The 14,869-nt window shown below is 35.8% G+C and overlaps 1 protein-coding gene across 3 annotated transcripts in view; it reads left to right on the top strand.

Annotated features, from left to right (window-relative positions):
- LOC132095391 (neural cell adhesion molecule 2-like) overlaps positions 1 to 14,869 on the top strand; it is a 208,300-nt gene that overhangs the window by 145,397 nt on the left and 48,034 nt on the right. For all 3 annotated transcript variants that reach the window (XM_059500322.1, XM_059500321.1, XM_059500323.1), the window contains exons 2-3: positions 3,748 to 3,822; positions 8,634 to 8,840. In XM_059500322.1, the coding sequence (XP_059356305.1) occupies positions 3,748 to 3,822; positions 8,634 to 8,840 (282 nt within the window). The remainder of the gene's footprint in view (positions 1 to 3,747; positions 3,823 to 8,633; positions 8,841 to 14,869) is intronic.

The raw sequence follows: 14,869 nt of genomic DNA, 5'->3' as shown, positions 1-14,869 counted from the left end.
TTTGTGGGTATGCTCTGCCCTATCAGTTTTTAGAGCCTGTCTATAGCTGGACATTCTGTGTTTCCATGCAATTCTAAAAACTTCAAAGTTAGTTTTTCTCCATTTGCGTTCAAGACTACGAGTTACTTTCTTGAGAGAGAGAGTATTACTGTTATACCATGGCACAGTACGTTTTTCTCTAACCTTTTTCAATTTGATGGGGGCAACAGCTTCTAATGTATTAGAGAAAATAGTGCCCCATGTTGTCAGTCATTCCGTCTAATTCATGTGTATTTTTGGGTACAAATAGCAGTTGAGATAGATCAGGCAGGTTATTTGCAAATCTGTCTTTGGTGACTGGAACAATAGTTCTGCCCAGACGGTAACGCTGAGACATATAGTTAATATCAGTGATATGCAGCATGCACGATACAAGGAAATGGTCTGTAATATCATCACATTGAGGTACGATATCTACAGCAGTAAGATCGATTCCATGCGATATAATTAAATCTAGTGTATGATTAAAACAATGAGTGGGCCTGGTGACATTTTGCTTGACCCACAAAAGAGTTTATTAGGTCAGTAAACGCAAGTCCTAATGCATCATTTGTATTATCAACGTGAATATTAAAATCTCCCATGATTAGCGCCTTATCAACTGTAACCAGAAGGTCTGAGAGGAAATCTGCAAATTCTTTAAGGAATTTTGTATACGGCCCTGGTGGTCTATACACAGTAGCCAGAGCAAGAGATACATTATATTTCTTTTGCATGTCTGACAGTGTAACATTAAGCAGAAGTATTTCGAATGAGTTAAACCTGTATCCTGTTTTCTGGGTAACATTGAGAATATCACTATATATTGTTGCAACACCTCCGCCACGACCAGTCTGACGGGGCTCATGCTTATAACAGTAGTTTGGTGGAGTCGACTCATTTAGACCAAAATAATCATTTGGTTTAAGCCAGGTTTCAGTCAAGCAGAGTACATCAAAACTATTATCTGTGATCATTTCATTTACAATAACTGCTTTAGGTGTGAGTGATCTAATATTTATGAGCCCAAACTTTATATATATATATATATATATATATATATATATCATGTGTTTGAATGACGTTTTTAATGCTCACCATTTTATTTGATTAAAAAAGAAAGAAAAACAGTAAAACACTGTAATGCTGTAATTTTATTAAATTAAATAACTTGTCTTTTTTATTTATGTTTATTATTGTTTTATTCTATATTTATCTGTATTTATTTACTTATATTTATTATTGTTTTGCCAACATTTACTTAATTTAAAATAACTGTGTAGCAATTGCAGCAGAATTCTTTTGATCTTTTTTGCTTTTGCTGAATAAAGTTGTAGAAATAAATTATTAAATTATTTTTAAATCAAGATCCTGATGAATGAATGAATGAATGAATGAATAAATAATCCTGAACTTATTTTTTTACCAATAGTGTAAACATACAGTATACACTAAATATGTTTCTTCAAAACTTCAATCAAAAATAACAGAAAATAAAAATAATCTACCTCTTGGTTTTTATGTTTTTTGTTTTTTTAGGGGCTCATTTGTATGCTTTTCTATCTTTTACATACAGTTTGTGTTTGCAAAATTAACAATATCAATGTTTATTTTCATGAATTATGCATTTTCTTTGGCACACTGTGACACATTTTCCTTGACTGAAATTTCTGGAGGTGATTTCTTTCTTTAGGTGAAATCAAACGCATGGAAATGTGATCCAGGAGTGCGAATCTGCTTAAGAAACATCGTCCCTCACCAATGTTTTATAAATGTGAGAGACAGGTGCTTTGATTGCAGGTAGTAAAGTAATTGCCTCAAAGCATACAGTGTAATAAATTCTTCAAATCATTGCTACACTATGTTGACTGTAAGATTGTTCGTTAGCTTATGACATCAAATATGTAATATTGTTTGAACAGTACGATAAGTGAAAAAAATGTAATGAGAAGGCTTGTTTTTTTTTTTTTCAAAGTAGTCTTGGGGAGTAATTATATTCTGGTTGCCACGGGCAGCGGCTCACATACCCTCAGACTTCACATCTCCATCCAGATGACTAGCTCCAGCCCCACTGTGCTGTAATTAATCATTACGCCAGATGCCAGTGCTGCTTCCCCCATGAGCTTCGTCAGTGTGTGTTTCTTTGTGCATTCGCGAGTGTGTGCGTATGTCAAGTTTGCTCTTGACTCTTGCATGCCGATGTGCGAAAATCATAAAAAGAACTCGAGTTGGTCGTTCTCGGGTAAACAGAGAGACCTCCGGCTCCTGCATGCATTCGTTTTCTCATTCATATGCGGCCCGCCGCCCTCACCTCTACCTGAGCCACAAATTCACAGACCTCTTTTAACGAGGAAACCCAGCCCTCCCACTGTCCTCTCGGTGTGAATTGGCTCTGTGGGTAGAAGAACATGGTGATTTCATCTTGTACTGAACAGTCTTAAAGGAAGAAATCACCCCAATAATTCAACTTCATGTCATTCCAGGCTCGCATGAACTTATTTCTTTAATGGACACAACACAATGTTTCTTATTCTTATTCTTAACTTATTCAGCATGCTCAAGCTGCTTATACAGTACAATAAAAGTGGATGTGTGACACCCGTGGTCACTATAGGGAAGACAACTGTGAAATGCCTTATTCAAAAAGACATGAATAATAGCTTCAAAAGGAATACAAATTTAAATTTAAATTTATGATGATAAATAAAGATTAATGTATTCTTTTTTTTAGCCTTTTTGAACTTTTATGTGTGTGTTGTCTTGGTATTCCCTACATCGTCCCCAGTAGTATAGTATAGTAAAGTATGAAAATACCAGTCATTTCTGTCCTTGTTGGAATTGTATTTTATTTTTTTAATTATGAAAAGAGCTTAAAAATCACACAGGATTTTTTTTTTTTTTTTTGACAATCTAAAATAGCAGAAGGTTTTGTGTGAATGGTAGGTAGACCGAAAATACAGTTTGTACACTATAAAAACCATTATGTCTATGGAATGTCACCAAAACTTTAAAACCAGTTTGTGTGTGTTTAAATTTATATAATGATTGTAAAAAAATATATATATTTGCTAAATGGACAATAAAAACTAAATAAAGTTACTTCATTTAGTTTTGACCCAAGTCCGGATCTATACAAATTCACAGGTTATTGAATTGCAGAAGATACAGATTAATATACAGTTATTGCCATATCTGCACACCACTGGTGGTGAGCATTCACTTTCACTGAGTGGAAAATAGGAGCTTGGACATTCTGCTAGAGTTCATGTTCCAAACACGTATTCAAATTAGTCGAATGCACGCTAAAATAACACAGACAATGCATACAAATAAATGAAGCAAGTGGGTGCAGTTAATTCTTAGTGGTTTCCTCCCTAGATTGAAATGCAATGCAAGAACAATCCATGTATATATATACACAAAAAAGGAAAGCCAGATCAAAGCTTTGTCTGTCTTGTGTCCTTTTCTTTTCCTCACTTTTTTGTACTAGGTGCTGGATGTTCCAGGCAGGCTAGCCTGATTGAAGTGATTGGGAGGGGGCTTATAGAAGTCTCCCTGTACCCTCTCATCTCTCCTGCTTGCAAAGACAGTTTTTGTGCTGCCTGTGGTTTGGTGTGATTTCTGTGGCAGGAACATTTGAGGCGCTCTTGTTGTTCCTGCGGTTTGTGTGCTGAATTCCTGATTGCTACCCCTCTCTTACCTTTCTGTCTCTTTTTCTTTGTTTTCCAGGTGTCCTCCAGGTGTCAATCTCGCTAAAAAAGGTGGAGCTGAGTGTCGGAGAGTCCAAGTTTTTCATATGCACGGGTATGTTTTTTTTCACAGCACCACCTCATCATGTCTCTGACGCTGATGTATATGAGATGGTTGCATGGATGCACACAATTTACGTTGTGCTGACTGGAGTAGTCATTTATTTAGGTTGAACAGCTTAAATAACTTCTCCCGTTGTAAGCAGTATTGAATTCTAAGACTAAGGCTTTCTTAATGACCAGGGCAAAGTGTGGGATTATGTGTGTATAGTATGTTTGATTATTTTGTCTTGGACTGACAGTTGTTTTCATGTTGATTGTTTTACAAAAAAATAAATAAATAGATCATGGATTTTCAAACTGTAGTCTGGGGACTTTCAGGGGGCTGTAATACTGTAGGTTGTTTTGAGGGAATTTTACCAAATGTATTTTTAAGAGCTGTCAACATCACCATGCTAACCTGCGCAATCAATTAGGTTGTGTTTATCACAGTTTTTAAATCTGATATTATTCTAGTCTCATTCTGCTTTGTCAGAAATTAAATAGCTGGTCAGAATAATCACATGAATCAATTTATTATACTGACAGTTTGTAATAGTGTCGTGGCAATTTTCCATTTCAGTGAAGGTATGAGACAAAAGTCTTTTGAAGATTTATTTTCTTGCAAGAAAAGGGTCTACAGTGATGTAGTCATTCACACTGGCTGTGAGTGCAACAAGGGGGGAAAACTGTCTTAACTCTTTTATATCCTAATTAAACCAAGATGCTTATATCTTAACCAATCATAATGCATATACAACATATGTGTCAATTTAAGGTTTCCAACTATGTCACCTAGATGCATTTCTATGCACAGTATGTAATGCAAATCATCATCATTAGAAGCAAGGGTATAGGGTCTTTAAAATAGCTTTACTTGTCTCACACTTATCTTGCACCTTTGACACAGGCTGCTTTTAGTACATCATAACAGCTCAAGCATACTGATTTAGGAGTTTAAAGAACACTCTTAAGTAGAATAAAGCAAATGATACCTTTATTTCCCACACATAAAAAAAGAAAAAAAGAAAACACACACTACCATTCAAAAGTTTGGGGTCAGATAGACAGACAGACAGACAGACAGATAGATAGATCTGTAGCTAACAACTTTAAAGGGGTCATATGACGTTGCTAAAAAGAACATTATGTATTTGGTGTAATTCAATGTGTTTATGCGGTTTAAGGTAAAAAAAAACATAATTGCATAAACATAAACAATAATGTACATTATTGTTGCTCCTCTATGCCCCGCCTTCTGAAATGCGTCGAAAGCTCATTGGATACTGGCCAGGTATCCAGTGCATTGTGATTGGCCAAATTTCTCAAGCGTGTGATGGAAATGTTATGCCCCTTACCATACTGTGATGCTATCTCTCGGCATGACGAGACAAAAACAATAAAACCCATTATAAATGAGGCATTTGTTGCATCCAGTGGGGACATAATTACTGAATATAATGACTTGTATTGTGTTTTTACGTGTTGCGTAGCGTATCGCGCTGCATAAACATAAAACCATGTCGGCATTTGTGATCGGAGAAACAACACACAACAAGCGCTACTCTACACTGCTCAAAACTAGCATTTGAATCATCAATCTAAAATTCTTTAAATATAAAAAAAAGTACTTACGGCTGTGAGTCAGAAGCGCCAGACTATCCTTGCAAAGTTGTAACTGCCCCGATTTATAGAAACACCCTTTGTGCCACAGACAGTAGGCTACTGGCTCAGGAAACCTCATCCTCCATAAAATGCGCTGCACACATATGTACATTTGGGTTGAACTGTTCTGGAACAGTCTTGTAAATAAAACTTAGCAACTGATTTCTAGTTGTGTCCTCTTTTGGAAGGCCAAACAAAGTATTTTTGCTTTTACAACGAAACAGCATCTCCACAACATGAGAATCTGGGCGGCGTTATGCAAATCTTCCCACATCGTGATGTAGGCCGTGTTAGACTGAGCCGTTTTAGGGGGGTGTGGTTCACTCTTAACTTTTAAAAAGAATATCTCTTTGAATTTGAGACTTTAGTCTTTGCAACTTTACAGATTTTCTTTATGGCTCATTGCTGTATCTTGGCCAAACATTTTCCTATCCAAACAAACCATACATCAATGGAAAGCTGTAAAAAAATACCCTTATGACTGGTTTTGTGGCACAGGGTCACATATTTCACAATATTACAGTTTTTATTGTATTTTTAATAAAATAAATGCAGCTTTGGTGAGCTTTTTTCACCTCAAACCTACACACACAATATATATTTTTCTAACACAGTATAAATGCTTCTTATATATACTTCTCTTATAAAACCCCAGCTTTGACCGTAGTCTGAACACCTAAAATGCCTTTGCTCAAAGTTCCTTATCATTCTAAACTAGTCAAGTGTTGTCTGTAAACCGCAGCTCCTAAGCCTGTCTTTCTTTGCACACTGCAGGCAAGTTTGCGCTTGGACAGTGTACTGAAGGAAACATGTATGGATATCCATGTGCACAGGGCTAGATTATGTCGGGCAGGTTTTGTGGTGAAGCTGCGTGTTGTTTTTCTTTTCCACATGGCTGAGCTGCTGTAGTCAGGTTGCAGGCCTCTGCTGCGTGAGCTCCAGGAGTCCAGGCTCTACCTGACAGCACTTTAAACATGCTGACCCCTACTGGACGCCCGCCAGATTGCGGGTCATTAGCACACCTGAAATGTATCTGCTGATATGGAAGGTGCACACATGCTTCACAGACCTTCAGGTCAACTAGCTGAGACAAGCCAGCATGCTCACCTTTAAAAATAGCTTTGGGATATCCATGGAGGTGTAAGAGAAACTGTATTGGTTTGATGTATTTATAAATTCCTATTTTAGGCTTCAGTAGGACAGATTTATTTGGGTGCTGCATATTTTAAGTTATTTGCTCCAGAAGAGTGAATACATAACATAATGGTGGATAACTGTAAAAGACTTGTCCTGCACTTTAATCCAGCCTATTATAATTAATGCATTTTGACATTTTGAGCAAAGAGCTATGTTCAGTACATATTGAACTACTAAATATAACCGGGGTCACAGTATATAGTCGCGTTTTTGCTAGTAAGTGATCATTATTTCAGATTATTTTACCTATAGTGACAGTGCTGCATGGCTTATCGAAATAAAGCTGTTATAAAGAAAGAACTGTTATTTACTTAAATATATACCTTGCCATTTCAGACTAAATGCAGCACTATGGTCATTGATATTTACACACGTATGAAGCAGTTTTTTATTTATTTATTTTTTTACTTGATTTGCTTTTATTTTACAGTACTAGTACAGTATTATTGCAAAAAAACATATTTTCTTCATATTTTATTTTTATTTTGTAATAATCATAATAATAATCATATTGTTTTAGTTTTATTGAACGAGTCAAAAAAATAGTGGATATTTGGCCTTTGAAAATGCAAATATTTTTTTTCTCCCTGTTCACTGGTTAAAAGAACTTTGAGTTGGGTCATATAAAGAGTATAACCTAAGTGTTAACACATTTTTTCGATTTTTTTCCTAAATTGTTCAACCCTGAAAGGATAGGGATTTTTTTTTAAGTAAAAAAATATTTTTCAGCATTTTTTTTTTCCTGGTGCATTTGCAGTTACCAACAAAATTTCCCAATCATTCTAGAATGTTTTTTTTTTTCCAATAGTGCAAAAAGTTTTTCAGTTACTTTTTATTATTTACTTTTCCATTTATTCATTCAGATGCGACAAAACCACACAAGTCAATGTATATATTTTTGTCCAGATGTTTTTATTTATTTATTTGTTTTGCAGTTGCACTCTATAATAATATATTTTCAAAATATAGCTTTTCAAGTCATCTGGTGAAAATTCACAATTTATACTGCAAAACAAAATATCACAGTCAATTTTTTACAATTTCATGCAGCCCTTACAGTGGCCAACAGTACTCTTATTACTGGAACAAGTAGGTTAAGTGTCTCACTCAAGGGCACAGTGATAGCTCATGGATCCCTCTCCCCTTTCAAAGCTAGAACCTACAATCTTTTGCCTGTCAGCCCAGATCTTTAACCACTATGCCATATGATAACTCTACTACTTCCCCGAACTTTTCTAAACTAAACTTCATTCAAAAGTGAAGACGAATGTGAAACAGGAGATCCAGTGAAGTTTGTCTAAACTAAGCTTTGCTTTGTCCCTGAGCCCTTCAACCCCTAACATCTCTTTCTAACCCTTTCCGCGTCTCCTCCATGGTCCAGCTTTTGTCGAGTGGGCTGAGATTATGCCGTTTCGTCCTCTCCTTGAACCCCTGACGTTCCTCGGTTCAGGCTCTGCTCCTTCACTGATAACCCCCTGCCTGCTCTCAGTGTTTCTCCCTTGGCAGAGCTGCGTCACAGGGCCGGTTGCATCCTCTGGCCTGCCCGTCTGCCCGGAGCCGAAGTCTCACGCTCCCCCGTTGTGCAGCTGATAGATGCTTTGAGCGGAGAAGTGCTGCACCATGCTGATGCTTTTTATGAACTTCCAGCAGAGCAGGATTTACAGCACCAGGAACCTTGGTACCAAGTGTGTGCTCGGCCAGCTGTTCTCTGCAGGGCAAAGCACATGACGGGTTTTGTTTATCGCAGTGTGTGTGTGTGTATTTGAGAGACACAGAGAGTGTATGCCGCTACCAGAGGCTTAAGAGATATCTGGTATAAAGAGGAAGTACTGCACCACTAGCAGCATCAAATGCAATTGAATGTGAAATGACAGTGAAATGTGGCCATAAAAGCATTTGTTTCCTTTTACATTAACACTATTGTCAAGTTTTTCTCTTAATATTTTTTTTTCTATGTGTGTTTAGTGATTGGGGAGGCTGTGACTCTGGACTGGTATAACCCGCAAGGGGAGCGGATGGTCCCGTCTCAGAGGGTGGCCCTGCACAATGAAGGTGTTCGTTCCAGACTCACCCTCTATAATGCCAAAATAGAAGATGCGGGCATCTACCGGTGCCAGGCCAACGACGCACAGGGACATACACAGGAGGCCACTGTGGTGCTGGAAATCTACCGTGAGTATCAGACACTAACAAATAAATCTGCTCACACACACCTTTTGTTGTAAATATGTTCCTTATAACTTAATTTATGTAAATGCATATGAATAGAGATCAGAAATTAACAGGGGCTTGGGATAAAATATCAAAAATAATATAATGAAATTTCACAAAATGCCTTTTAATGAATACATCTGGTTTCATTCATAAAATATTTGATGTACATTTAAATCACAGAATCATGTTAAACTTTATCAACAGAACCTTTCCTTGTTTAGACTTCTTTTAAAAAGAAGAAATAACTATTATCAAGTAAAGTGCAAAACTAATCAAACTAATTGAATGCAATAAAATCAAAGTCAAGAACTGTGTTGCATCATCTTTTATCTACTGCATGAACTAGCAGGAGAATTACATTTTCGAATATTTGTGTTTTGTAACATCTCTAAGACACTTCAAGAGAACTCCTGTACCAACAAAGCTACAGTCCTGTGAAAAGTGTTAGGCACTTGTGTGTGCAAATGTTGTACAAATAAATTCACAAATAGATTTTATTTAGCAATTAACTTCTATTAGCTAAATCAAATCACCATTTAGTCTGTCTTAGTATTTGTCTGTTTCTTCATGTCATTCCAGGCAGATTGGATGATGATGAGATCAGATCTCTGTGGAGCACAGGCGTTTTACATAACAAGTACAAATTTAACTGAGCCCAAACTTTTGAACTTTGGATTATTTTGACTTCAGGAACTATATATGTAAGATACATCTTCTGTTGTCATTGTGCACCTTGTTCATTTTGGAGACATGCATTTTCAAACATGTAACAACAAATTTAGCGTGAGTGAGGAGACATAAAGGGATCCGAAAATGGAATGAGCCAGAACTGAACTTCAGGGAACCAGAACACAACAAATCTTTTCACATTGTTGTTACATGTTAAAGAGTTTACTATAAATTGTTTGTGCTTAGAGACAAAATCAGTTAGAGAATTTGAAGAATGTAGATCCTAAATCTAAATCAACACTTTTGGGCTCTTCAGCATGAAAAGCAAGCAGCTTTTGTCTCTCATGCTCATGGCACTCAGCAAACAGAATCCACCCAGGGGATACAAGGCTTCCTGGCGCGCCTGTGGTCTCTGAGCAGTGGGGATGCTGTCCCTTTCAACATCCCCTCACTGTCAAAGCCCAGACTCACATCTGTGCCAAGAGACCAGCCAGAGATACCTAGATAATTGTCTTTTTTGCTCTATTTTACAAATAACAGAGAAAAAAAGCAAGCAGGCTTTTCATATGTTGAAGTAAAGTTCCGACAGTGATGTTCACGTTTCTTAAGATGGGATGTTTTAAAATAGCTTGAAATAGCTTGTCATCTGAGGTACACTCAAGAATTTCCTCTAAAGTTTGTTTGTCTCCAGTAACATACTGTGTACATCATTCCAATTTCAGCCATGGCTGAAATCAATGCAAAGAAATCAGAAAAAAATTGCACCTGAAGAAAAAAATGATTCAGTACCCTCCATCTGTCCTCATTTGTTATCTTTGGAGATTATATTTGATGCAAACTTTTACCTCGAATTATCATACATTTACATTGAGATTTATTTAGCATAATACAAGGAAGCATGCTGTTACATGTCCCGGCTATAAAAGCAATTCAAGAAAACTGTATATTGATGCAAATTACAATGGAACAACATCTTGGCACAACTATGTGGGAATCCATTACATAGCTAAGGACATTATGTTTGTTAGCGCAAAAACCCCTCCACCACTGGAAACGCTGCCATTGAAATAGCTGTTTTGATTTTCCCTGTGAATAGGGGACATCCAAAAGCTTTCAAAAAGAGCTTCACAATGCAGGGGAAATGGACGTGTTCCATCCGAAGATCTTTGACAAATCTGTTGATGTAAAGCTAAATGTAATTTCCCCAACAACGAGACAGCTGCCGCCACATGACCGAGAAAGAACTAGTATTATTGAGAGGAAAAAAGTAACAAGGACGAGGGAGAATAGTTTCGCTTTCTTTCTTTCTTTCTTTCCTCTGTGGAGCAGAGAAATTTGTACAGAAAGTAGTAGTTGTGGTTTATGCAAATACAATGAATTGGGAATAAAACAGATGTGAAAGTGCTATAAAAGTATCATAATTTTCCAAGTCTTTTGAAGTCATATTATAGTTATATGAGACTGACATTCAGTGAATTATAATATGCAGGGATTTTTTCCTGTGAGCTCTTTTTGTCTTGTTTTAGTGCAAAATGACATAATATATTCATTTTTTTAAATCTACATTAAATTTATAGGAATTAAAAATATTAATATTATATTAATAGAATATTGTAATTATTAAATATAGAGTAAAAGTTTTCCTTTTGAATTAAGTTATTTAACGGATATTTAAGTATTTTAAGCATAAACTCACTTAATTTTGAAAAACCGGGTTTAATATCTTATTGTACATCATTTTGCTTCTCAAGTGAATGCATCTTAATTTAAAAATGTTTGTACTTGGAAAAAAAGACAAAAATACTGAATACTTAAATCCCTGCAGTAGATCTATTACACTGTAAAAAATAATTCTGTGGCTTAGTAAATATTACAGAAATTTTTAACTTTATTACCTTAATAAAATCTCTGAATATCGTGTACTTGATTGTTTGGGTTAAACATACCAAAATAATTGAGTAAAAATCCAACAGTTCATTTTATCTAAAATTTACAGATATATTTAAGTTGTTTTCAATAAAATGATTTAGTATTTGACTAACCAATTATTTCTTTATAATATACTTAATATATTTGTGGAATTTCTATCAAAATATTTGAGAATGTTGAATTAAACTGATCTGTTTCAAGAAACAAAAATATTACTTAATTCAAATCAATATTATTAATATATTTAACACACTCTTAAAATTTGAGTAAGTTTACTCAATTAAAACAATGCACCCCTCCCCCACCCTCTGACGTGACGACAACTCGACGGTTGGTTGAGTCAGTGAGCGCGGGCAGTTTGAACTCTCCAGTCTCCAGACAACAGCTCTCTTCTCAGCGTCGCAGATTTGGTGCATTTCCTCTGTGAAATTCAGGTTTGTGTATGTTTTATTTTATCTATAAAATCTTTACTGTGCTTTAAATCATATTTAATGCAAAACAACATACAGAGGCGTAATTCGACACCTAAACGAGAGTCGCGCCTGTCTTTTTGCATGATTGAAACGCTTTGCATTAACACATGACTTCATTCCTAATGATAATAAATATAATTATTATCATTTGGATGATAAAATGTCCTCAGAACTGTCATTGTTTGTTTATTGGCAGGTTATGTCAGTCACTCGCAGTATCTATCGGCTGTGAGTGAAACACAGGACGGCGGTATGAAGTTCAAAGTTCACCCGCAGAGGCGAGTCCGTCTCCGGCATGAGGACCAGCACTGATCCGGTGGATATTGGGTTGATTTGATTACACTTGAATTAGGCTACCTTAATTTTTAAATATTTAATTTTTACTTATAAAATGTTTGTTAAATGAGTTTAAATGTAGGCAATATTGTATACAGTGTAAAATGTGCTGTATTGCTGTACTCATTGACAATAAAGGCCAATGTCATGTATACATGTCATGTGGTTGTGTGGAGTACTATTTTACAAAGGTTTAGAGAAAATAAAAAGTTAATATTACTCATTAATAAAAACAGTTAATATTACTCATAAATATTGTTTTTAAATGTTTAAATGTTCAATTATTTCTACTCAATTTTATTTGTTAATGTACCAGATGCAGTTACTCAGATTTACTTAATTTAATTTTTTTACTTGCATTTACTCAATTCATACAGTATATTTCATTGATTTCACAGCTTTAAAATGTACTCAATTTTTTTGAGTGTAAAAATGTTTCACCAATAAAATTGAGTAAATAATAGTTAAGCTTTTTACAGTGTAAGATTCATGAGCCCTATTTATAAATCAATCATTTGGACTGATTTTTTAAACAGAAATCTTGTGATCTTATTAAAAAAAACTGACAAAAATTTTGCATCTCTCATGAAAGCATTTAGAATAACTATGACTATTAATCACACGAAGCAATCATACTGTATGACCTAAAAACTGTGGAATATAATGCACAAGTGATCTATGGATATATATTTTAATGATGGCTTTAATTCCTGTACACTGTAATGGAAATGGAAAATAGCAACCATCTCAATTTCTTCTTATATGTTTCACAAAAGAAGAAAAAAAGTTTAAAACAACATAATAGTGACAATAATGGCAGAATTGTAATCTTTGAGTGAGCCCCTCCTTTTGGAAACACACCTTAATTGATTCCTTTGTTAAACTCTTGAATTAATGGGGAAGAGGTGACTAAAAGTAATAAAGAACAAGAGTGAAAGCAAGAGATGCCAAGTCCAGACAAAGTGAAAAAGAAAGGAAAAGGTGCCAAGGTAGAAATGTATCTCTTCAAAGGCTTAAAACACATGGGTAAAAAAAGGCTATGTGAAATGTTCACCAGATTCTCTGTCTTTCTGTTTTTTTTAAGTGTATGAGAATGTTATTTTAATCCTCACTGTGTTTAATGAGTAGATCTTGTAAAATTTCAGGAGATATTTCACAATCTTGCTTCTCTGTGGCTGACTTTGTTCCAAGCTTGGCATTTGCCTATGTTCCATTAGAAGTTGTGTTTAGAGCAGTGGGAGCCGTGTGTAAACAGACATGACTCACAGATCAATACACAGAGCCGCTTTGCTGATGAGGGTGTGCTGCATCTTTCTTTCAGTCCTCTGAAGACACATTTTCTTATACTGTGGTGTAGCAGATGTTTACAGCAGCTTCCCACACAAACAAAATGTGGTTTTGGTGTGTCAGAATGTGACTGTGAATTACAAATAATCAGAGACGATGTGGAAGCACACCTGATTTATGAAAAGCAGACGTAGGTGTTGACATGTCCCTTGTTTTTCCTTGATTTTTCTTTGGTTTCCACACTGGGGGGTCTGAACTAGTTCTCCAAAGCCCTCATGTGTTTTTTCTTTTGTCTTCATACCGCTTGGATTTCACGTGGTACAAATTAAATCCGTACAACTTCCACAACATACAGCCCCATCCAGAACAACTGGCAGCATGCAGCTTAATCAGACATGTTTGTTTTGTTTCAATTTGGGGTATTTTATGGTGTGTAATTGTGTTACATAATTTACTTGCAAAATAAATCTAACTAATCTATTATAGTTACTGAGAAAAAAATTCTAAGGCATTGTTAGATGCAAGGACAGGTACATCCCAATAAATTAGAATGTTGTAGAAAAGTTCATTTATTTCAGTAATTCGACTCAAATTGTGAAATTTGTGTATTAAATAAATTCAATGAACACATACTGGAGTAGTTTAAGGCTTTGGTTCTTTTAATTGTGATGATTTTGGCTCACATTTAACAAAAACCCACCATCTCAACAATTTAGAATATGGTGACATGCCAATCAGCTAATCAACTCAAAACACTGAGCCTTCAAAATGGTCTCTCAGTTTGGTTCACTAGGCTACACAATCATGGGGAAGACTGCTGATCTGACAGTTGTCCAGAAGACAAACATCACAAGGAGGGTAAGCCACGAACATTCATTGCCAAAGAAGCTGGCTTTTTCACAAAGTGCTGTATCCAAGCATGTTAACAGAAAGTTGAGTGGAAGGAAAAAGTGTGGAAGAAAAAAATGCACAACAAACCGAGAGAACCATAGCCTTTATGAGGATTGTCAAGCAAAATAGATTCAAGAATTTGAGTGAACGGACTGAGGCTGGGGTCAAGGCACCAAGAGCCACCACACACAGACGTGTCAAGGAATTTGCTGCACTAAGACAACGTCAGAGGCGTCTTACATGGGCTAAGGAGAAGAAGAAGTCGACTGTTGCCCAGTGGTCTAAAGTCTTCTTTTCAGATGAGAGCAAGTTTTGTATTTCATTTGGAAACCAAGGTCCTAGAGTCTGGAGGAATTGTGGAGAAATTCATAGCCCAAGTTGCTTGAAGTCCAGTGTTAAGTT

Source organism: Carassius carassius, chromosome 19 (assembly GCF_963082965.1).
Source record: "Carassius carassius chromosome 19, fCarCar2.1, whole genome shotgun sequence".
In the NCBI taxonomy this organism is placed as follows: domain Eukaryota; kingdom Metazoa; phylum Chordata; class Actinopteri; order Cypriniformes; family Cyprinidae; genus Carassius; species Carassius carassius.
The sequence above is the reverse complement of the archived record's forward strand: the minus strand, read 5'-3'. Positions and strand labels throughout refer to the sequence as shown.